At 44.2% G+C, this 24,453-nt stretch overlaps 1 protein-coding gene across 3 annotated transcripts in view; it reads right to left on the bottom strand.

Moving 5' to 3' along the window:
• TBC1D9B (TBC1 domain family member 9B) overlaps positions 1-24,453 on the bottom strand; it is a 47,303-nt gene that overhangs the window by 8,599 nt on the left and 14,251 nt on the right. For 2 of the 3 annotated variants that reach the window (XM_075900525.2, XM_075900527.2), the window contains 16 exons: positions 22,275-22,503; positions 21,199-21,457; positions 19,801-20,008; positions 17,573-17,785; positions 15,852-16,013; positions 14,864-15,014; positions 14,150-14,364; positions 13,109-13,226; positions 10,553-10,838; positions 9,284-9,413; positions 7,867-7,965; positions 5,055-5,123; positions 3,990-4,230; positions 3,390-3,455; positions 1,613-1,684; positions 1,195-1,245 (listed from right to left, as the gene is read on the bottom strand). In XM_075900525.2, coding sequence (XP_075756640.2) covers positions 1,195-1,245; positions 1,613-1,684; positions 3,390-3,455; positions 3,990-4,230; positions 5,055-5,123; positions 7,867-7,965; positions 9,284-9,413; positions 10,553-10,838; positions 13,109-13,226; positions 14,150-14,364; positions 14,864-15,014; positions 15,852-16,013; positions 17,573-17,785; positions 19,801-20,008; positions 21,199-21,457; positions 22,275-22,503 — 2,569 coding nt within the window. The remainder of the gene's footprint in view (positions 1-1,194; positions 1,246-1,612; positions 1,685-3,389; positions 3,456-3,989; positions 4,231-5,054; positions 5,124-7,866; positions 7,966-9,283; positions 9,414-10,552; positions 10,839-13,108; positions 13,227-14,149; positions 14,365-14,863; positions 15,015-15,851; positions 16,014-17,572; positions 17,786-19,800; positions 20,009-21,198; positions 21,458-22,274; positions 22,504-24,453) is intronic. The other variant, XM_075900526.2, reaches the window with a different exon arrangement.

The following is a 24,453-nucleotide window of genomic DNA, read 5'->3' as shown; positions in this document are numbered from 1 at the left end:
TGGCTGCCGATGAGTGCTCAACACCTAATTTTTATCTGGGGGGTTCTCCAGTGCCTATGGCAAGATAGAGCAGAGTATGCCAGCGGACTGTCCATGTTAGGGCTGTTATAGTGCCTGAGGAGTTCACACTTGATAATTGGTTAGTGAAACACACAACCAACGTGGGGCTTGTGCCCTGCTTTTACAGTCTGCCCTGAGGTTGGTATTCAAGTCCTTGAGCTACTTGACAGTAGCAATGGTAGAAGTTTGAAGGAAAGTGTTAGCGTATACATGGCCCGGGACAGGCATGACAGGGACAGGAAAGGACAGAGGGAGAAGGAAAGACTGATGGGATAAGTGAGCAAAGAGAAATATGAAATAAAGAGACAGGTAAGAAAAAAGCACAATATAGGAAAGGGGAAGGGGAAAAGGAAAGGGAGAGAAGAATGAGATAAAACAGACATGGAAATTAACTAAGCCCTATGATCTATTATAGCAACAAGCCCCAGAAAGGAAAGAAGATACAACAAAAGCAAGAGAAATTAAAAACATAAAGATGATGGAAACGTTTTAGACAAATATATTATTCAATATCATCACTGTTATCTGAGTAATTTATTTGACACTCTTATTCAACCGGCTCTTTAGAGGGCCACACCTTATTTGCCAAATATTTTATTCAATACATATTAGTGAAATGTATCAACTAATACATTTAACCTTTTATCCTGCTATTTGATCAGTCATAGTAGTAAGCTACATTTTAAAAAGCATGTTATATAGAAAGTTGATTGACTATAGCACACGACTTCTTTGCTTTTAACTGCGAGCTTTTGGGAGGCCCTGGTGATGGAGGCCATTGTTTTCTTTACATTCAAGTCAATTTTTCAATGTCTGGGAATAGCCATTGCCAAATTCCACTGAAGGAATCATAGATCAAACCTCTTCTCAAGGTCAAAATCTTTGTTATATCCAAAGGTGACTGATTCTAATTAGAGACGTAACCCAGTAGATAGACTAAACAGGTTCTAAAAGGCATTTAAAATACATGAGGCAAACCAAGTGCTAGGTATAGCATTGCATGTATAGAGGGAGTGCCACTGGAAAACAGCAATAAGATAATTTCATGGTGTTTTAAATGGAGGTTCAGTGCCAGCAGATAATCTTAGCATAATAATAAAGAGCTCTGTGTGCGCACACACCCTAGAGACTAACCTTGAGACTCACAGTGCAAGAAGAAATCCAGCTCTGAGACAAAAGGAGATACTGGAGCAGCAGAGAGAGGGGTTGAGGGCAGGGTAAATCCAAGGAAAAACAGAGAGAGTGGGCCAGACACAGACACACACATACAGAGGAAAAAAAGAGATAGTGAGACTCTCATGAGAACCCTGAACCTGGAAACAGGAAAGACGGGTTGGTATCATTAGTGTTCCTCCTCAGTAGTCTCTGTGAGCGTTTCACAGCATGCTGCATTCCCCTCTAGAAAAGCAGAGATTAACACAGCTCATCAACTGACTTCTCCCCATATGCAACAATGAGAAGCAACCCTAAAACACTACTACTGATCAACCCTGCTTTGGAGGGTAACCATTCAAACCCCTTTTAGTTGGGTTAGAGCAGGTGTTAACTTTACCTTCTGTTGGGGTATTCTCTGTGAAATAACTTGTGGCCTCCAAAGCAGACTCCGCCTCTTCTGAGATCAGAGCTGTACATTCAGATAAAGACAGAAAGCAAGAGATGATTAGATTACTTAGCCACTTCCACCCCCTCATCTGCTGTCACATAATGTCCCTGTGGAAATGACAGCACTTACTTACATATGTATCATTTTTAAAAATATTTAGCTATCCTTCAGTGCAATTCAGTAGTTAGAAATGAGGGTGGCTACATTACCAGCTTTTTGCAGATCACCAGCAAATTCTTCAAAGAACAATTTGAGAATCACTGAGGTAGGACATTCACTCATTCATGGGTGGTGGGTATAACAGGCCAAGGCAGGCTCTGCTTCCCTTGGCATTGCTACTGCCGCTAGACTCCCAGTTGCAGGATTTTAGGGGAAGTTTTTGTTTTCTTATGCCCCGTGCAGGTTCTGGGGTGGCTTTGGGGCAGTATGTGCTCTTCAGCTTTCTGGGTTCATCAGCAGTCTCCCTAGGCTCCAGACTACTTATGAACCCAAGAAGCTGAATAGCACACACTGCCCCTCAGCTGCCCCAGAACCTGCATGGAGCATATGAAAAGCTTCTTTGGAGGAGGGCGAGAGGGTTTTCCCCGCGGTGGGGAACGTGGGGTATGTGGAGGAGAGCGTGGGGAAGCTGGTGTGAGGTTCACCTGGGCAGGCGGAGGGGGCATTAGGGGATCTTTGGGCAGGTGGGGGACAGTGTTTCTCTAAGTTTTCCCTCCTATGTGCAGAATGAGTTTTGTTATGTACACCGATATGGAGGTTACATCACCTCCATATTGCTGTGCTTAAAAATGCATGTAGCAGGAGTGGGGCCAAGGAATACTGAGTATATGAGGGGGCTCAGGGCTGGGGCAGAGGGACTAGGTGCAGGGTGAGGACTCTAGCCGGGGGTGCGATCTCTGTGTTGTTCAGGGATGAGGGGCTCATGACAAGAGCAGAAGTTTGGGGTGTAAGGAAGGGAGGGCTCCAGATGGGGGTGAGGTCTCTGAAGCGGGGCTGAGGATGAGGGGCTGGGATGCAAGCTTCCCTGGGGCTACATGGTTAGAGAGGGCTCCCTGCAGTAGGACGTGGACTGGTGGGGGGTGGAGAGAGGTGCTTCCCCTAGATGCAGCAGGTCTGGGCTTGGCTGGGACCAGGAGAGGGGCACATGCTTCCTGGCTGCAGCAAGTACAAGCTGGGATTGGTTGGGGAGAAGAGCGCCTGTCACCCCACCATGGCAGGTCCAGGCTGGAATTGGTCGGTGCCAGGGGAGAGGTGCCCCCAGGGAAGGGGTGTTGTGGTAGGTCTGGGGAGAAGCATCTCTCCCCATTGCAGCTCTGAGTACCTGCACGGTGCTTAACAGGCAGCTCCATGGCCGTACAGCTTAAACGGAACTTAAGTTAGGGGAAAGGCTTAGGGTGCTAGGGGGAGAGGCTCAGGCTTCAGCTGGCCAAGGACAACTCTGGACAAGGGAGGGGGGGACACTCGGCTCCAGCTGTGGTGGAGGAGCAGGGGGTTTTGGAGCTCTGCCTGTAGGGGTGATGGCCCTCTTGTGCAGAAGGGGCAGAGCCAGGGACTAGCCTCTGCAAAAGGGGGCTCCAACTGCTGCCCATGCGCTGACTGCCTTCAGCAGGTAGAATACAAAAAGCTTTACTGACGGATCTAGCAAACCACATGAGGATTCCCCTCAGGCAGTGTGTAATAGCAGACAGCGATTGGTGTCTGAGAGAAGGAGGAAGAGATCGCTCACCCGGAGGCAGGTGTAATTTGTAAAGTAGTTTAAGCTTCTCAGTCAGGTCGCCATGGTACATCCCACCTGTGGAGGGAAAGGACGTGATAAATGGCCCTTAGTGCGGGAATGGGAACCTAAGGCCTGGGGGCTGGATGCAGTCCCTGGGTTGCCTGGATCTGGCCCCCGAGGCTTAGGGCCTCCCCCAGCACTGGGGAGCCCACGGTGGCACTCAAGCCCACACGCTGCCTCCCCGCCGCTCCTGGCCCCCGACTGTTTTTTCTGTGGGTCAGCAGCCTCCAACCCAAAAATGGTTCCCCACCCTTGCCTTAGTGTTAAGAGTTGCTGACAGGATCCAAACAGACCCCTAGAGTTCCCATACAAGCAAGGGGAAGTGTAAAGCTCTGCAGCTACAGGCCCTGTACGGAAAGAAGTATGTGCTGCTGCAAAGTCTAACTTGTTTAGCAAGACGGCATTTCTCATTCAGTCATAAGGTTGTTGAAATGACATCCTCCTCCCTCCCATTCTGGATGAATGCTACTGGCTCTCGGTAGCTGTGTGCTCGGAACAGTGGAAAACTTTGCTAAAACATTCCACAACAATGCTAGGAAAGACACTTACTCATCCCTGTAACAAACTCCTTGAAGTTAATGAGAGAGTCCCTGTTCTCATCTAGAAGTCGGAACATTCGCCCTGCCAGCACAGGAGTGTGGAGGCCACAGGACCAGGGGGTCAGACTGGCAAAGAGCTCTCTGAACTGCTCCAGGTCAATGCGATACTGCTCCAGGTAGGGCAAGCTCTGATCTCGGTGGGCGGTTGCAGTGCGGCTGCCCCCCCAGTAACAGTTCATCAGGTGTCTTGCCTTTTGAGAGGAAAGGGTTAGTAGGACACACTATTAATAGTTACGCAAAACTTCGTGCTTAAAAACTCAGTTATTCTGCATGGACAAAGACTATGTAGCCAGAGAAGAAACTGTTGCCCATATATCTATTTTTCTCCTCCCCTTTTTTATGCCTAAGTCCACATGTGATTATGGCTGAACTATGAGAAATGAAGAAGAGGCTCTGACCAAACTAGAGACTGATTTCAAGGAGAACAAAAGGCATCATCAGATTTGGATAAAGACGCAGAGAGAAATCTGGCTACACAAGCCTTGTCACAGAACAAGAAAGTTTTCTGAGCAAGTCATACTATCTGACTTTGCAAGTCCACATACCTTGCAACTGAGTATTTCAAAAGGCATCACAGATATTGAGTCTTAATGCCTTTGTGAGATAGGGAGCTATCATCCCATTTCTATGTATGGGCAAACTGAGACACAGAGGGGTTCAGTGACTTGCCCAAGATTATAGAGCAGTGGCAGAGCTAGGAATAAAACCAAGGTCTTTTGAATTCCTGTCCCCTATTCTAGCCACTAAACATTCCTTTTCAACACTGCTACCATCTCATCCTGAAGGAATAACATTTAAATACTGTGACCAGTTTTCCAACTTTGTAAAAAAACAATCAGACATACTAGAGATAATCCCAGTGGCACTATGTATCTGAGCGCTCCACTTCTGCTTCTGATAGATCAGATTCCGGACAAAAACACACCATTACTTCCCCATTCACTCAATCTTGGATAGCTATCTGTGTATCTGAGGGAGAGTGATTAGGGCATATTCTTCCCCATGCTGGGTTTACCTTGAACACCATATAAAGCTCTTCTAGTTCTTCCATAGAAAAACCAATATCACCAGATATAGCTCGGACCTTAAGTAAGAGAGGGAAACAGAATAAATATTTACTCATTAGTCAAACTGGACAATGAATTCACTTGCTATAAGAAACAATATGAAAAAGGCCAATGAACTTGACCGGGGTGGGCAATAATTTTTGATGGGAGGGCCACTCCAAGAATTTGGAAAGTGGTCAAGGGCTGCACTCTTCCATGATATTAATGGAGGAGGTGTGCGGCCTGAAATGGAGGTTGGATGCAGAAAGGAGCTTGCAGTAAGGGATTGGGGTGCAGAAGAGGGGGTGGGGTCTGGGAGGGAATTTGGGTGAAGGAAGCAGTTGTGATCTGGGGAAGGGGACTAGGGTGCAGGAGGGGGTAGAGGAGTTTGGGCTGTGACCTAGGGCATGAGGGGGTTGTGATTTGGGGCAGGGGTTCAGAAGGGAGTGCGGAGATTCTGGCTGTGACCTTGGGAAGGGGATTGGTGTGCAGGATCTGGGAGGGGATATGGGGGCAAGAGGGGGGCAGAAGGTTTGGGTTATGTGGGGTAGGGGGGCAAAGGGTTGGGATGCCAGAGGCAGACTCTGGCTGGGAGACTTACTTGCTTGACTCCAAGCCAGCAGCCTTCTCAAGCAGACTCCCTACCTGCCCCACACCCACACTGGCTACAGGGGCCAAGAAGTTTCTGAACATTTACGAGCCTGAGGAGGAGGAGTCGTAGGGTGCTTTGCAAGCTGCCTGTTGATTACAGGCAGCTCCCATTAGCCGGAAACCTCCCCCAGGCTCACAACTGTTCAAACAGAGCCCTGCAAGTTCACAATGGCTGCTTTTCTCAGCAATGTGAGGCAAGTCTGCCTGAGGCTCCTGGCTGCGTCCACGGGCCGAATGCAGCCTGTGGAGGGTATTTTGCCCAGACCTGGACTTGACTAAGGTATAGGGGAGGAGGGATTGTGTAGTGATTTTGAACTGAAGAAAAACAGCCTCACACCTCTGAGTTGCTCTGACAGGAAGATGCCAGCAACTATTGATGCAAAAAACAGCTGTACCCTGCTTGAACAAGGAGGGTAAACGCAGTAAAAAAAACTACTCAAAGTATTAACTGTGTTCCGTGCTGTCAGTGCATTGTAATTGGAAGTGGGAACAAGTGTCACCCGTTTGCCTTTGTTTCACACTGTGGCTTTCCACATCTACAGTGAGAGGGGCAAAGGGAATAGGTTTCACAACTGGCACAAATAAAAGAATAAAGCAGCAATCAGATACAGATGCTCCCCCTCTGCCCCAGTCCCCTGTGGATTCCCAACATCATAGCCCACACTCTGGGCAAGAGGGATGTCAGTATCTGCCTTCCTGTTATGCTCAAAGAACCAAGATAAAGCGTAACAAACACAGGCAACTCGAACCAGTGGAAAGTGTTTGCAAGGGCTGTTGTGGTTCATGCGGGAAATGATTTATCTACGATGAACTTCTATCAGGGTCACGTCTTGGCATTTCAACTCTTTTCTCTGATCTTTAACCCAACTTGTTAGACTAGATCAGTGGTCTCCAACCTTTTTACACCCAAGATCACTTTTTAAATGTCAGAACAAGCCAAGATCTACTGCCCCATCCTTCCCCCAAGACCCCATCCCTTCCTTGACGCCCCGCCCTCTCTATTCTCCTCCTCTCTATCACTTGCTATCCCCAGCCCTTATACACTCTACACTGCTGCTTTTTTTTCGATTCTTCTGTAGGAAGAGGTTTTTCCAATATTTGGCCTGTCTAGACTGGACCAAATGTCAGAAAAACCCCTTCTTTGGGAAGTCCCCTTATTCCTCGTGGAACGAGGAATACAGGGGTTACCGAAAGAGTATGCTTGCTCTTCCACTAAAAAAGCGGAAGAACAAATATGTCCTTGGGTGCGGAAGAATTTTTCTGGGATATCTCTGGAATCCTGGAAAAACTCCTGCAGTCTAGCCATACCCTCACTGGGTTGAGACAGGATGTGTGGGCTCTGGGGTGGGAATGAGGGATTTGGGTGTGGGAAGGGGTGAGAAGTGCAAGCTCTGGGAGGAAATCTGGATGCAGGAGGTGGTGGAGAAGGGGATGCTGGCTCGGGGAGGGGGCTCCAGGCTGGAGAGTGTAGGGGTACTAAGCAAGCCACAGGCTTGTGGATGTAAGGGTGCAGGAACTTGGGTTGGGATATGTGAGGGGCTCAGGGCAGGGGGGTCCAGTGTTTGATAGGCGCAGATCGTGGGTCGGTTGGTCTGGCATGCGTACGAGTTTTATGATGCTGCGGCCAGATGGGGACTTGGCCCCAATTGGGGGTTTGTTGGCCAGGCTTCATTTTTAAATAAAATACTATGTCAAACACAAAAAGTTTCTTCATTGTCTTTATTTCTGAGAAGGGCAGGGAACCTATTTTGAGTCAGCGGTCACTAACCCACACAGCTTCAGGACTTCCATCCACCCTGCAGGAAGCCGGCACTACCTCCATTGTTACTGGAGGTAGGTGGTGGGGCTTCTTGAGGGGGGAGGGAAATCGAGGGGGGCCCGAACGTCTCACAATCGACTGGTCGAGCCCTCACGATCAACCAGTTGATTGCGATCGATGGGTTGGTGACCACGGGACTAGATCAATGAGAACTAAATGGAAGTTGCTCAAGCTAGCAGATACTTTTTCCACATTAAAGGCATGATAGTTAATCACCTCATCTTGGGTATACTAAGAGAGCAGATTTTCAGAAGACAAAGCAAAATGTGGTGCACTAACATGCCAGCTCATTTACTCAGGACATTACCTACCACGCTCCTCTTGGCTGTGTCCTCCAGAGACTGGATCACCTTCAATCTTTGCTTAAAGCGCATCTGCTCAATGTCATCGGCCCTCAAGTTGCTGAATTTCTAGTGTGAGGAAGAAAAGCACATCAGGTCACCCACATCTACCAACAAGACAATGTCTCATATTCAAAGACATACTCTTCAGCAAATCAGGAATCTCCTTAGAAGTGACCTGAAAGGGCAAATGGCCTTCTGTCAATAGAGATGGTCTGCTAAGACTCTTTTGTTAATGCGGTGGGACGTATAAGAACATGTAAGGAGATGTGCCAGCAGTTATTAAGAATCCAAGCTCAAACTGAGTGATGTACCTGTCAGGAAGCAGGGCTTTTTCTCAGCAGCACTAATCAAACATGTAAAATTATTTGGATGAGGTGACTAACAAGGAAGGAACCAGAAGGAACAACCAGTCAGAAAGGGAGTGCTCTGAAGGAAGAGGGTGCAACGGTAGCAACAGGCTTTCCTCGAGGAGGAGACAAACAGTCATGAGTTTATTAGAAAATGAAACTAGAAAGCAACGTAAGATGCATAAGAAGAAGAGCATACGGGTGAGCTGAAGGGAGAGGAAAAGGAGAATGACAGAAGACAGAGAAGAGAGAGACCACAGAAAAAAAAAATCCACCAGAAACACTAAGTCTTTTCCCAATTTCCCTCATTTCATTCAGGGAGAGAATGTGTCAAGTGTGCATTGACGACTGTCCTAGTAATTTAAGCATAAAAATAATCTATTTCCCTCCCATGCAAATATACTCATTGTCATCCCTGAAGAGCTACGTTTGCAAAAGTATACAGTAGTTGAGACACAGGGAGAGCTACTGCTATTTCTGCAATATGGTCTTTTGGATTCATGGTTGTTGCTGCCACCACTCTCAGGCTTGGAGTCTCCCTGCCATCCAGCTATCATCACAACACGGACACCTCAGGAAGGGATTCATGTGCATCTCAAATCTTACACTATGAATTGTGTGAGGATACACTACTCACAATTCTCTAAAAGTTTATCCTCAAAATATTTCTTTCAATATTCAGTAGTTAAGTTACCTCCAGAATTCCCTGGCATTGGCTAACCCTGTATGCAAAATAATAGCCTAAAGCTTTTCTCCACAGTATGGAGGGGGAGATAGGTCTCTGACCTATCAGCTTCAGTAGGCGCTTCAGTTTTTAACATTAATTAGCATTGTTGGTGAGATGTCATGGAATCTGAAAAGAAGAACAAAAGGATTGAACTCCCCTCATATTTAACATGAAGACTAGTGGCCCAATCCTGCATTCCTTGCATAAGCCATATTCCTAGTGAAGCCAATTTATCTTTTCTGCATAAGGAACGCAGGACTGAGCTTTAAACAGTAAGATCACTGACGTAAAAATTAATCTTGCCTCTGACCTCATAGGATGCTTTGATGAGTTCAAAGATATCAATTTCAAGCGGTGGCTCATCTCCACTTGTGAGTAAGGCATGTGGGTGTGGAATAGGTGGGGAAATACTCTGTCGATTAACTACATTGTCCAGGTATCTGTGGGGACAAACAGGAACAAAGGCAGGGCTCTAGGTTAACACAATCTCAAGAATTAACAAAAAGGCAAGTAAGATCTTAAACATTATTCCCACTAATTTTAGGCAGACAGTCTCATAGGCTGGGAGAATTCATTTCTTCCAAGCTAGCCTGCCTGGGTCCATAGATGTTTCTTTCACTCTAGTACAATCAGTTTCATTCTTTAGACCACCTGTTTTTAATGAGGTTTCAAAAAACAAAGTGCAGGTGGTGGCATGTTTGGAATTGATCAACATGCCACTTCGCTACAGGACGCCTTTTTATAGTTGCTGCATTACATGAAGATTTGCCTCACCAGAGTTTAGGAGCTCCTCCTTTTAAGAGCTGTTACTGACAGCAAATCAGAATTCTCTCTAGATTGGGGATCAGCAACCCTTCAGACTTCAAACTGAGGCTAGACATCAGGGATGCACTGTGCCAGGAACTGAGGTTCCAAAGGACACTAAGGAACATGATGGAATTCTCCAGACTTTAGTTTTCTAACATGAGAACCTATTTTCTTGGATGCAGTAAAAGAAAGTCAATTGAATGCATTTGGATTCTTTTGCAATTATTTGTTTGTATATGATCAATTAACCATTATTAACACTCTTTTTTTCTTTTATTATTAAACTTTTAGTTACTAAAGGATTGGTATAACTGTGATTACTGGATTGAAATATCTGAGTTATATACTGGCCTGACTAAAAGGTTGACCTCTTAGAATTAGAAGACTCCTATATTTGATTAAACTGGTTTTCATTAACCACTTATTATAGAGTGTTTAGGAGGTGGTGAGACAAAGGCTCGAATGCTCGAGGAGACTGAATTTTTGACTTCCAGATAACCAGTGAGCTGAGACAGAAGTTCACTTTTATGACTAGCTTGGTATAATCTAATATTAGAGACTAATCTGCTGGTGTCACAGGACTCCTCACTATTTTGAATTTGGCATCCTCAGCTGTGACCCTCTGAGACACAATGACATCTAGTAAATATTGTTCTAAATGCGAAGCAATGAAGATTGCAGGCGCATGAAAAATACTAAAGAAGTCACGCCAGAGTGGAATGGGAGTACCATAGCTATTTATTTAATGATATGGAAGTGTAATGAGGACTACCTGCCCAGGGCAGTCATGGCTTCGCCTTCATCACAGCAGTTTAGCAGCTTCTCCATGTTGGCATCCAGGATGGCCAGAGACACCTGCAAGATAAGCTTGATGCCTTCATAGAAGAAGCAGTCAACAATAACCACAGCACTCTCAAAGGGCATGACACTGAGGAAGAGAGTGAGGAACCAGGAAAGAGAGATGGTAGAAATCACTCCCAAATCCTGCATCTTCTCTGACAGCTGTGGAAGGTAGTCTCGTGTAAGCTCCTCAAATATGCCTTGGTCCACTAATGCACCTAAAAAGACAAGGGAGAAGTGACATGGGACCAATCACAAAGCAAAGTAAATCTACACTAATTGGATAAATACTGACTGTAGTCACAAATCAGCAAGTTTTCAACAGAAGTGAAATCAAATAAGTTTTTGTCTTATTTATTTCCTGATTCCCTCTTTAATACAGTCAAAGGGTTCTACATACCTACGGGAATATCATATGATCTGTTACCACAGATCCTGAGGTGAACAAGTCATTGTTTGATCTGTATATCCCATCAAACAAAAGAGTGAACATAAGAACAGCCGTACTGGGTCAGACCAAAGGTCCATCTAGCCCAGTAGCCTGTCTACCGACAGTGGCCAGCACCAGGTGCCCCAGAGAGGGTGGACCGAAGACAACGATCAAGCAATTTGTCTCCTGCCATCCCTCTCCAGCCTCTGACAAACAGAGGCCAACGACACCATTTTATCCCCTGGCTAATAGCCTTTTATGGACCTAACCTCCATGAAATTATCTAGCTTCTCTTTAAACTCTATTATAGTCCTAGCCTTTACAGCCTCCTCTGGCAAGGAGTTCCACAGGTTGACTACACGCTGTATGAAGAAGAACTTTCTTTTATTAGTTTTAAACCTGCTCCCCATTAATTTCATTTGGTGTCTTCTAGTTCTTCTATTTAGGGAACTAATAAATAACTTTTCTTTATCGGCCCTCTCCACACCACTCATGATTTTATATACCTCTATCATATCCCCCCTCAGTCTCCTCTTTTCTAAACTGAAAAGTCCCAGTCGCTTTAACCTCTCCTCATATGGGACCCGTTCCAAACCCCTAATCATTTTAGTTGCCCTTTTCTGAACCCTTTCCAAGGCCAAAATCTCTTTTTTGAGGTGAGGAGACCACATCTGTACACAGTATTCAAGATGTGGGCGTACCATAGTTTTATATAGGGGCAGTAAGATATTCTGGGTCTTATTTTCTATCCCTTTCCTAATAATTCCTAGCATCCTATTTGCCTTTTTGACCGCTGCTGCACACTGTGTGGAAGTTTTCAGAGAACTGTCCACAATAACTCCAAGATCTCTTTCCTGATTTGTCGTAGCCAAATTAGCCCCCATCATACTGTACGTATAGTTGGGGTTATTTTTCCCGATGTGCATTACTTTACACTTATCCACATTAAATTTCATTTGCCATTTTGTTGCCCAATCACTCAGTTTGGTGAGATCTTTTTGGAGTCCCTCACAGTCTGCTTCTGTCTTGACTATCCTAAACAGTTTGGTATCATCTGCAAACTTTACTACCTCACTGCTTACCCCTTTCTCCAGATCATTTATGAATAAGTTGAAAAGGATCGGTCCCAGGACTGACCCTTGGGGTACACCACTAGTTACCCCTCTCCAATCTGAAAATTTACCATTTATTCCTACCCTTTGTTTCCTGTCTTTTAACCAGTTCTCAATCCAAGAAAGGACCTTCCCTCTTATCCCATGGCCATGTAATTTACACAAGAGCCTTTGGTGAGGGCCCTTGTCAAAGGCTTTCTAAAAATCTAAGTATACTATATCTGCTGGATTCCCCCTTGTCCGCATGTTTGTTAATAGTGATGGGGGAAGAATTATTTTTCTAAAAATAATGTCACAGAAGCAGAGAAATAAGAAGCAAAGACCTGTGTAGGACCATTGCCTATAATAGATGTGCTTTCTTCAATCTAAATTTAGATCTTCCAAGCAATGGGGCTTCCACAACTTCCCTTGGGAGACTATTCTAAAACTTCTCTCACAACAAGGACATCTTTTTTTTCAAATTTCAACTCATCATTGCTACTCTGTGTATCAACCTAATGAAGTCCTGCTACCATTCCTTTGTATATACACCCTTCAAACACTTAGTAGACTATTATGGCACTCTCCACCTCTTACTCACGTACACATTTAGATCTTTTAAATCTTTCTGCACAAGTCTAGCCCTACGGCCTCCTCCCATTTCTGATGCTTTTCTTTGTCTTCCCTCCAATTAATAGCTGTCAGGTCCTGAAGAATTAAGAATTGAATTATTCCAAGGAGAATAACTGGATATTTAGAATTTGCCGGAAAATCTTTACGCATCACTTATCAAGCCAAAGCTTTCATCTGCTAGTGCCTCCCCCTCACTCAAATGCACCATGTTTAAATAGTCTGTTAATAAAACACAACTGTCCTTCCTTCCTGATAATAAAACACAACTGTCCTTCCTTCCTGATGGTATAATAGAAGGAAATGCCAGCCCAAATAATGAATTTTACACACTCACCCACTACCCTGGTGTTGTAGTAATCTGGCAGCATACGCTCACATAAAGCCACTAGCAGCCAGAAAGCCTCTTCCTCATTGCAGTACAGCAACAGTACCGATGTCACGATGTTCATGGCCTGGGAACAGGTAGAGCGACACAAACATGTACAGAGAGAAGAAACTACTCAGAGGATGTTCAGGAATGTAATATGACACTATCCCTATTCAACTTAGAAGAGATAAATGTGGTTAAAATACTATGCTCCTATGAATAAGGTATGGGACTTTGAGCCAGAAGATCTATGTTCTGTTTCCAGTTTATCGCTCTAGGCTTCAGCTCTTCCAACTATGAAATGGCGATAATTCCACACATCTTGGTAAAGTACTTTGATCCATGGATGCAAAGTATTAGTATAATCAACCGGGTTAATAAAACCTTGAAAATGGTATTTATACAGAAAATGCTAAGACAGCTTTAATAGAGCAGCATGAGCAAATATCCAAAGGATACATAAAACAATTCAGTTGCTATAGTATCTTTCATACTCTGAATATCTTTCACAGCAGGGCCGGGCAAAATACGTGTGGGCCAGATCCAGCATGCCCAGTGTTTCTATCTGGCTCACTCAGCTGATTACCAGAGTGTGCTGGCAGCATGTGTTCAGCTGCTCCTCCCCCCATCTTGCTCTATCCTGCAGACCTATAGAGGTTTGCAAATTAATAAGTTTGATGCATGCTGTCTTCATAATCTCAATTAACTCTTATATACTACTTAAGAAACTAGAAGGTGCTTTTGAGGGAATGTTAGCCAGGACACTGGGGCTCTCCATATTCTAATAAAATAGTCCATCTATCTCTGATGGCAGTGAGCAACAGAACAAACTGAATATCATATCCAAAGGATGGTTAGAATTTTACCACAAAGCAGCCCCTGCTTTACTGCTAGAGTATAAGAGCAGCATCAAAGATCCTAAATTCCAGTATGAGACCTCTTTAAAATGGTGGTTTGGCTCTCAGTAATGCCCAATGCGTGGGGTAGCTAGTTTATACTCCCTCTTACCTGACAGTACCCGATTGTGGGGTTTCGGAATGCGTAAGCTGTCAGAACCCTCCGAAGAGCAGCAATCCCCAACTCATTCTGAAAGGCAGGGTGCTCTGGCATGGAACGGTGCAGGTCTCGCTCAATTTCCTCTGTGGCAAGGTTGTATTTCCCCATTGACTTTTCCACCAGCTCTGCATAGTACCCTGGAAGGGTCACCATCTCATTCCAGGCCCCTACAATAACAGATACAGGCACTGCTTCACTCACTTGTCCCAGAAGCTTCAGTGAAGGGGCAGATAGGGGATAGGAAACAGACTACAAGCAGAGCCTCAGGCTCAGAAACAAATCTGCAGTTAAATCAGATAATTCCCTAATTTCTGAATGTCAGCATCCTAGCAAAGTCAATTATGTAGCACCTGCGAGAAGAGGGCATTTAGAATATTCTGTCACTGTACTGTCACTTAGCCCTAGCAGGCAACAGATCATAATCTCTTCAGAAACCGCCTGCTGGCCTATTGCATTCAGATTTTGTGAGAAACTGCATCTGTCTAAAGCTTCATTCAGATGGAGCACACCTGGAAATAAATGATTATTTGAGATATAAATGTGATCTATTTAGATATGAACATTTAATTCTTGCAATCTAGACCTATCCTTGATCCTGATACTTAAACTACAAATAGACTACCCATTACCTGGGAATTGTCTTGAGGGTCCAGTAGAACCTTTTACCTGAGAACAAGAGCCACAACTCCCCACGAAGATTCTCTGGGATCCCTTTTAGTACCAGTTCACGGGTCTTGGCTGTGCGATACATACACATTCCTCGCCCATACTCAAAAAAATGAATATTCCATGACTCTTCCTTCATCTTCTCCTTCGCCTAAGGGGGAAAAAAACAAACAGAGCCATTTGATGGATTAAAACATTTGTATCAAGGTCATCTGTAGAATGTGAGGTTTCAGAATATTGAAGCTTGTACTTGACAAACAGTGCCACATTTAAACTGTTCCTTCTTCCTTACGATGTGCTACATTCATTATCTACAGATGATCAATTGTTCATAAATTATGTATCAAGTTTCTAAGTATTCACAGCCAAAATGTGCAAGTAAGTAGTTTGAAATGTGACACTGACACAGCTTTTACTTGACTAAAAAGAGACATCAGTGGAGGAAGTGATGGATGGCACTGTGGTGATGACACATCACCCTTCATCTTAAATATCTGATTTTAAATAGCTCACAAGTGAAATGAGTTTGATGGTCTTAATCTACATTTTATGTCTCATCTACAACACAAATGTAACCAAGTCAGGGCATTCTCTTACTACATGGTTGAAATTATCATGTCCCTGTATTCAAGCTAAAGCTCTTGAAAATCTGAAGCAATAGCAGAAGTGACTCAATGGATTTTATAATATTGTAAAAGCACAATAATTTAGCACAATTGTCAGTCTTTGCTCAAGTAGTGGGAAATCAAGCTAGTGCTTGGGTTACAGCTAAGATGCATTTTCACAGCTGTAATGGAGCGTAACAATAGAATTGCAGTTGGTGACACAGGTCAGCAGTAAGAGGTCCTGATGAGGCATTGGTGTGTGGAGTGTGGAATGAAGAACAAGGAAGCTTTCACAGTGCCTGCCTGTTTTAGTTAGCACTTCATTTTAACACCAGACTCATTGCAATTAATTGTTTAACATTACATGCAAGTAGCTTGTATACCCCTTTGGGTCCCAAGAGCTCCTCGGAGTTTTTCCTGAAGAGTTTGAGTAGCCCCTGGGAGGCTGTTGGCACCTCGCCTGTACAGAAGCTGGCCAATTGTTTGTTGAGAGCAGAGGTTGGGCTGACTGCAGGTGGACTGCTGGAAGACAGCTCTGGAAATTCCTGAACAAAAACACATCGTCTGAGAAAAAGCACAGTAAGAGTCTACAGTTTACTTTGAAAGCACATTTTGTGGTCCAAATACTACAATGAAGACCCCTCTCCACAAAACACGCTGATTTCTCTATACTGTAAAATCAAGGCACCTCAAACCAGCCCTTGCAGGGATTGCTGCCCAGAGTAAAAGGGAGCCCTGTCTCCACACCCATTCTGATTTCCCCTTTCTATCAAGATTAACAAAGGTGCCAGCTGAGATATGGAGACCTGCCAACAAAGATTAGTAAACAGGCTAACAGTCAGATAGCAAAGCCACTCATGGCCACTAACCTATATGTAAAAACGTCTGCATCTCATTATCTGTTTCAGAGCTTTCTGTTACTTAGCTTTATATAGTGCATCTGTCTGCGAATCCGTTTGTTCAAGAACTCCTAAATGGTAAGAGCTAGGGCCACCAAATTTGTTAGGCAGCTTCCTCTTCTCCTAACTTAAAGCAAGGTCAGGGTTGGGTGCACCAGGAAAATTGGAAACCCTGGGAAAAGGACAGCTTTCCAAAATATGCAAAGGGAGGGGCTGAGGAGTCCCTAGCTGATGCTGGGTTCTGGGGATATGCTGCATGGAGCCCGTTATCAGCTGGGGAGTCCCCAGCTGACCCTGGACTCCACGTGCGCTGCCCCTTTGAACACCACCTTGGCAGCGCCGCACAGCTGATCCCGGGCTCAGCTGTGTGCCACTGCCGCTTTCAAGTACCTCTTCTTCCCCCCCCTTGCTGCCTCTGATAGAGGCAGCAAGGGGGGAGAAGGGAGGGAGGGAATTTACTAGTCAACTGACTATCCGATAAACACTTGCTTATCAGATAGTCGACTAGTCTAATATCCCTAGTGTCCAGATCTCACCGACTGTAATAAATACGGGCCACTTGAGGCTTCTCCAAACTATGACAGTTGGGGATTGCCAGAACCTATTTAGCTCTAGCCACTTTCCCCTTGTCACACTGACTCATCCCCCCACATCAGGGATTGCGGAAAGAGAAGCTTTACACTCTTTGGAGATTGTCCCATGTGAACGGAATTCCCAGCAGGGGATTTAGGAAGAGGTTTCTGCCCCCTTTACACTGACTGACTTTGCAGAAGGGGCACAATGGACCAGAGAATCTAGTTTTATACTTCAGCCCTTTTCTCTCTTCAAGGCAATAGAGGCTGTCTACTTCCTGTCCCCCTTGCCACTCCTCCAGCATAAATACCATATTCTCTGTGATGCTCAGGCTCAAAGAGGAACTAGCTTTATCTTCAGAAATCATAATACAACTTAATACATACTACAATAATACAGCTCTAACCAATGAAATGGGTAACTTCCCTAATCTGCAGAGAATGGTGATGCAAATTAGAAATTGATTTAAATGGGTCTTATTCCTACTGTTCCTCATTATAAAGACCTGAAATATCTGAGCTTAGTCAGACTCTAGCTTTAAGAGACGTGAGTCTGAGAAGATGATGCCATTTGCTGGAGCAAATAATGCAACAAACGTTTTTTGGAAAGGTGGAAACCCCCTGCCCCAATACCTCACATCCAGTGACACTGAAGTTCTCCTTCCACTTTCTGCCACTGTCACCTGATTTCTTTAATGGCGTTTTCTGCAAGAAGTCAGAGATTCTCTGTACCAGGAAATCTCGGTCCTTCAAGTTGGCAAAGAGGAAGGTCATTTTATTTTTGGTGCTGATGGAGAGAGGGCGAGGCAAGACACTGGAACTGTCTGCTTTCTCAACAATTGCCACCTGGAAAAGATAGTCGCAGGCAATTTGGATACAGCAGGCCTCCATCATTTCCATTTGATCATTAAAAGGGATTCTGAGATGCAGGTCCAAATTTAACTTGCTATAAAACATGTATAACCTGGATTGTCCTCTGGGTATTCATTTTTGCCAACACATCAACTCTGTCATCAAGTCATTTATCTATCAGACACCAGGCTCTGCAGTAATTGATGTGTTTTTTCAGGAATGATAGAGATAACTTATGTGGAAAGAAGGGGGAGTAAACCAACGAAATACCCAAAGAGGAGTTTACTTTTCTTTTTAACATCTGCTTCCTCATGCCTGCCATGTACTCTGGTTTACACAGAAAAGATCAGAGGGCTCGCCTCCGTTTCCTCTGCTAAAAGACAGAACTTTCATTGCCCTCATTAAGATGCAGCATTCCCTTTTAAAAGAAAAGGAAAAAAACATATGCTAAGATTTTGCCCTTTTTCTTGTTTATGCATTCAATTTTGTAAACAAAATAAGAAAATACCAGAGATTGTTTAAAAATGCTACTTTTCTAGGAGAGAAAATGCCAAGATAGAAAAGTGTGTTCACCTGCACTATGCACAAACAGCTGTGTCTGATAGTCTAACATTAGTTTTGTCTCCACTACTACAGAACAGTGCAAGACGCTCCGCAAGCTCATTTTTATAAGAGCAACAAAAAATTATTTTGTGTTGTTGTTGTTCCCCCTACTGAAGGAGCTGTGCAGATTTCATTAATGATGCACACAAGCAAGATGCATTTCAGCTTAATTGATGGGAATGGATAAGTCAGCAAAGAGGGAAAATGCTACTTTCAAGCTGCTAAGTGGTCTGTCTTTGACAAACAAGAAAGGAAAAACAAACTCTAAAATGTAAAAAACACACTAAACAAAAAACCCAATGTCCTTTGAACAGAGTTTGTTAAACATTGAAAGTTTTGACTTTTCTCTGGATACTTCCAGAATTGGGTAAGAAACAAACTTGCTAGTAAGCAATCTTATGGCTACTGAAAAAATGCTTTGCGTGCGTTCTCCACCTTTGCTTCCTTCCCTGTTATTGAGAGTTTGGAGACAGATTTCTTTCGATAGGGTCTGATCTCAGTCTTTCCTCAGAATTATTGCCTATTATGAAATAATCCCCCAATACCTTAATAAACTTCCATTTCTTGCGAAACAGTTGGGAATCACGAGGGAAGGGATAAACAATAAGGTAAAAAAACATATAATCTCTATATAAAGCCCTGGTATACCCATATTTTCAGTACTGTGTGCAGATCTATTCACCCCATCCCCAAAAAGATGGAATTGGAAACAGTACAGAAAAGGGTAACAGAAATGATTAGGGTCATGGAACAGCTTCCGTATGAGAGATTAATGAGACAGGGACTTTTCAGCTTGGAAGAGAGGCAACTAAGAGGAGCATATGGCAGAAGACTATAAAATCATGATTGGTGTGGAGAAAGTAAATAACGAAGTCTCATTTAATCCTTTTCATAACACAAGAACTAGGAGGTCACCAAATAAATCTACTGCCTATGAATTTCAACACAAACAAAAGGAAATATTTAATCACACAACATATTGTCAACCTGTAGAACTCTTTGCCAGAGGATTTTGTGAAGGCCAGGACTAGAACAGCATTTAAAAACATCTAGGTAAGTTCATGGAGGTTAGGTTCATTAATAGCTATACGCCAGGATGAGCAGGGATGGAAAACTCTCTCTGTAGTGAACCTAGCCTTTGTCTGCCAAAAGCTGAGAATGGGTGACAGTGATGATTACCTGTTCTGTTCTTTTCCTCGGAAGCACCTAGTATTGGCCACTATCAGAAGACAGGATAAGGGGCTAGATGGGGCACTGGTCTGACCGTTCTTATGTCCTTAACCCAATTAACCTGTGGTCAAGAGTCAGCATTCACAACCTGTAAGCATCAGACACACCCAAAAGCTAGAGACCAAAAGCATGTGGCCCTTATGAATAGACAGCTTTTAAATCCAATAGGTTCCCACCTCCCTGAGTGGAATGATGAGATGACAGGCCTCCTCTGCCTTGCTGGCAAAACAGATGTAATTGTTGGAAACAAACATCTGGCCAGGGATGTGCATCTTGTTAAACGGAGTCCACAAGGTGCAGTCTGTATGTCCATCCAGGCGTTCATCCTTGGGCAGCCGGAAGGTGGCACGGTACCAATCATTTTTGGCTCGAGCATCCAGATCTCTGAAGTAAAAAAGAGAGAAGGGTAACACCCTAACCCCGAGAGGCATGAATGGCCTAACCTGCATCTTCAAAATCCTAAGAAGGAAACACCTCAACCAAAGATTCTTTTCAGAATCAGCTTGCAGGATTGTGTCTGGTCTTCTCAATCACTGTTCACTTCCCAAACTGAGATATACCACAACACCCACGCATTCGCTGCAGGATAAGTATTTAAAAGATAGAACAAGGTTTCTCCTTAATCTTGTAGAAGAGTACTTTGACGGAAAACATGTTGAAACTCTGGACAGAAGGGTCATGAATTTCAATGGCTGTACCATCTTCCATCCCAAAACAATGATACTATTAAAATCTGTACAATATTTTGAAATTTTAAAATGTTATAAGGGTATTATGATTTTTAAAAGACCTTCAACTTTAAATAAAAGGCTATCAGAACAGAGTATTGGGGTAAAATATAAGATCCTGAAAGCATGCTTTCAAATGGCCACATGCCTTCCCCTCCCCAAACTGCACGAAAGCAGAAGGCATCTCCAACAGAAGTAAATTCTACTTAGGTAATTAATTTCAGATAGAGATTGCTGAAAGTCCAGTCTGTGCCTTCAAGCACAGGGGAACAAACTGAAATTGTAAAAAAAAAAAAAAAAAAAGATGAATTATACTCAACTATGACAAAAATGAATGTATGTATGGGGGTGGAGGGAGAGAATTACTCAGAGATAATTAAGCACCTCTCTAAACTGGGACACTCTGATCTAGCAGGGTGTTCCTGGACCAGAGAGCCATGGCAGCCAGCAGCAAGAGTGCCAGTGGCTGTGACCCCAGCCTGGCCGGTGGCAAGGGGGCCAGTGTCTGAGAGCCCTGCCAGGGCTGGGCTGGCAGAAGCGGGGCTGGTAACCCTGCCAGGGTGGTGGCAGTAGGACCAGCAGTCTTGCCAAGGGCGGGAGCCCTGCTAGGCTGGTGGCAAGGGGGCCGGCTTTGACTTCTCCTGGTCTGTCAAACTCCTTTGTTCAGGACCAGTCAGATCATGACAGAGCTGGATCAGGGAGATCCAACCTGTAACTGAACCTTGATTTAGATTTGGGCCTCTGGGTGCTAACGAATATCAATATTACCAAATAATGCAAGTTCCCTCTGACTCTCCAGCTCCTCCTCCTTCTTTCCCCACTCCCACTGCTGGAAGAGAAACGCACCTTTTGAGTGCAGAAATGTTCTTTAGAGGCTTGCTGGGCTTGGGAAGGGACTTGTCCTCCAGGAAGCCCTCGTTGTCCAATAGCTGCCTCATGGCAATATTAGCCAGCTGTTCCATCAGCTTGAAGGTCTCATTGATGTTGAGGAACATGGAGAAGTAAAGCTCGCTGTCCCTGGTACTCACTTTAATGCACTCAGGGAACAGCAGTGTGGCATTTTTTTCCAGCTGTGTCACGTCCACCCACTGGACTACAAGGGTCACTATGGAAGCAACCACAGTAAACTCATTGATTACCATGTGATGCAAAACACACACATCCAGCAGAAGAGAAGTCAAATTAGCAAGAAAGATATCAATCAAGACTTATTACTTCCCCCATTCTCGGGCAAGTTTTTCCCTTCAAACTTTAATATGTGTTTCCCTAAATGCTTCATCACAAAGGAAGCATCTTCTGCGAATAACTGGTCTATGAAACAATACTGGATCCCATCTGAATATCGTCACATGAGTGCACACTCCGAATAATAACTTCTCACATTTTTATATACTTGATAGATAACTATGGCAACAGAGTAACTCCTGGAAAAAGCCATTAAAATCTGAAAAGTACAAAGAACCCTAAACAGGGCTACATTAGTGCAAACTAGGAACCTTTTAGTTTGCACCCACGGCATCTACATGGGGGAGTTAAAGTGCAGCATCACCGCATTCTGCACTGCAGGGCAGACATAGCCATAGGCTTCTAGATTATGGGTAGAATTCACAAAAGTAAAGTCATGAACAAGTTAGATGACAAGTTAGATCTCCATAGACATCTGTCAGGGATGGTGTAGGTGGAGCTTGGTCCTGCCTTGAGGGCGGGGGGCTGGACTCGATGACCTCTTGAGGTCCCTTCCAGTCCTATTATTCTATGATTCTATGATTCTATGACAAGTATAAGTGGACCCTAAAGGCTGCATGCTGGGGCTAAAGGAAGATTTCTATGGGAGAAAAAAAATTAAAACACCCAAAACCACACCACACCAATTATTAAGGGGGAAGTGGCAGACAAGAGCACCTAGCAAGCTGACAACTTACCTTCTTTGCCCAGCAGAAAGGAGTAGAAACAGAGGTGATTGACAGTCAGATACAGCCAGCCCTGCCTGGGAACACGCCCTTTCCAGTAGCTGCAAGAATAGTAATTGACTAGCTTCTCCACCTCTGGCATCCCAAACTGTTTTCGCATCTTGAGTTCAGCCTCCTTAAATTTGCCTGGATCCTCTTCACCCTGGGGCTGCTGATTCTTGTTCTCCTCAGCAATAATGCCCTACAGAGAGAGGAGAGGATGATGAGAAGTGGAAAAATCAGTGCTGTCTTCACTTAAAAGCAGCACACAGGATGGTAGCAGAATCTCAGAGATACTGAGGAAGAACATGGCAAGGGAACCAGCAGCAAATCCAGGTTAAGGGTAAAAGAGAGGTGTTTAATAAGAACAAATCAACCTATACCTGAACACACACTTAAAGTGCCGACAATTAACATTTCAGTGACCTTCTCAAGACTGGCTGGGTAAATTAAAGATAGCACTCACTCTAGTCAATTTCTAGCACTACTGAAGTATGAGTTCTGTCCTATTCTGTTTGACAAGAAGGAAATGACTGATGGTAACCTAAGAGTTGGGAGTAGCCAGAAAGACAAAAGAGTCTAAAAATACCATCAATTTTTTACAGTTACAACTAACAATGATGTCTGGTTTTCTAGGTTACAACATGGCCCTGATTTTCAGAGGTGACAAGCAAATGCAACTCACAACTTCAATGGCAATTACATATCCTCAGGACCTCAGAAAATTTGACCCTATCAATCTCAATAGGTTAATATATAAAGAGTTCGCCTTGACCATGGTCCACAATTTGCACATCCTACCATGAAAATCAAGTATTTTCACTACTTTAAAAAAAGTCAAATTCAACTGCTAAAATGCTGAAAGTGAAGCTGCCTCTGTGTTACAGATCCATGAGAATATACTAATTTGGGACTAAAAAATGTGTCCTATTTTCATATTTCTGTGGATAGACTTTTTAGGAACATTCTCAGATCTATTTTAAGGATATGATAACTTTACAATAGGGATGTTAAATTTCAATGAATTAACTAATTGAATAGTCGATGGGATTCCCATCGACTATTCGATTAGTCAATAAGCACTTCCACTTTCCACCTTTGAAATATACAAGAGCCCCAGCGGGGACTCTTGTGCATTTCAAAGTTGGAATGCGGCGTGGAGCCCAGGGCCAGCAGGGAGTCCCGCTGACCCCGGGCTTGACGTGGGCATTTCCGCATTCCCGGCTGACCCCAGGCTACATGTGGCGCTTCTGCTTTCAAATGTCCAAGAGCCCCCGCTGGGGCTTTTGTACATTTCAAAGCGAAAGAGCCCACGTGGAGCCTGGGTCAGCAGGACTCCCTGTTGGCCCAGGGCTCCATGCTGCGTCCCAACTTTGAAATGCACAAGAACTCTAGCGGAGACACTTGGACAATTCAAAGTTGGACGCTGCTGTGCCCCTGCCCAAGGAGCTGGAGCTGGGGGGAACTGGTTTTTAAGCTGGTTCCCTCCAGCACACCTTCTTCTTCCTCCCCCTTGTTGCCTCTTTGTGATAGAGGCAGCAAGGGGGGGAAGCAATTAGTCGACTAGCGTGTTGACTCTCCGATAAGCCTTTGCTTGTCAGATTGTCGACTAGTCGATGAGTTGCTTATATCCCTACTTTACAAACAGATCAGTTTCTTAGCACATCAGCACGTGCAGTGTCAAGAAGCACTGCTACTTTTCCCTGTTTGACAGTCAGCAGCACTGATGGCAGAGACACAACCTTAGTTGTGCCGTTTCCATGATGCCCACTTAAGTTATTTCTCACTCTTAGCACCTCCACCCTTCTAGAGGATGGATCATCACATGGGTTCCTAGCATCATCCTCAACTCTCCAATCTTATTTATAAACAGCTTGATTTTCCGTTTTTAGAAACGCAGACACAACAGTATCTATGGCTGCACCTACAATCCTACATCCATCTACCAAACCAAAATACAGATAATATATTCCATCCTTGCCTTCAGACAAAGGCTGAAATAAGGCAGGGGAACTTTGTACAGCCTGCAAAGTTTAATTCTGAGCACTACCGGAAAAGTAAATTCCAGAGTTAAAGGCCATTCACCAAAAATGCCAGTAACCCTTGGCCATTTGGATCTATGGCCAGACAGCAAAGGTACATCAGTTAAGTT

The sequence above is a fragment of the Pelodiscus sinensis genome, chromosome 16, assembly GCF_052426305.1.
Source record: "Pelodiscus sinensis isolate ZL-2025 chromosome 16, ASM5242630v1, whole genome shotgun sequence".
Classification (NCBI taxonomy): Eukaryota; Metazoa; Chordata; order Testudines; family Trionychidae; genus Pelodiscus; species Pelodiscus sinensis.
Note: the sequence above shows the minus strand (reverse complement) of the source record. Positions and strands in the feature narration are given on the sequence as shown.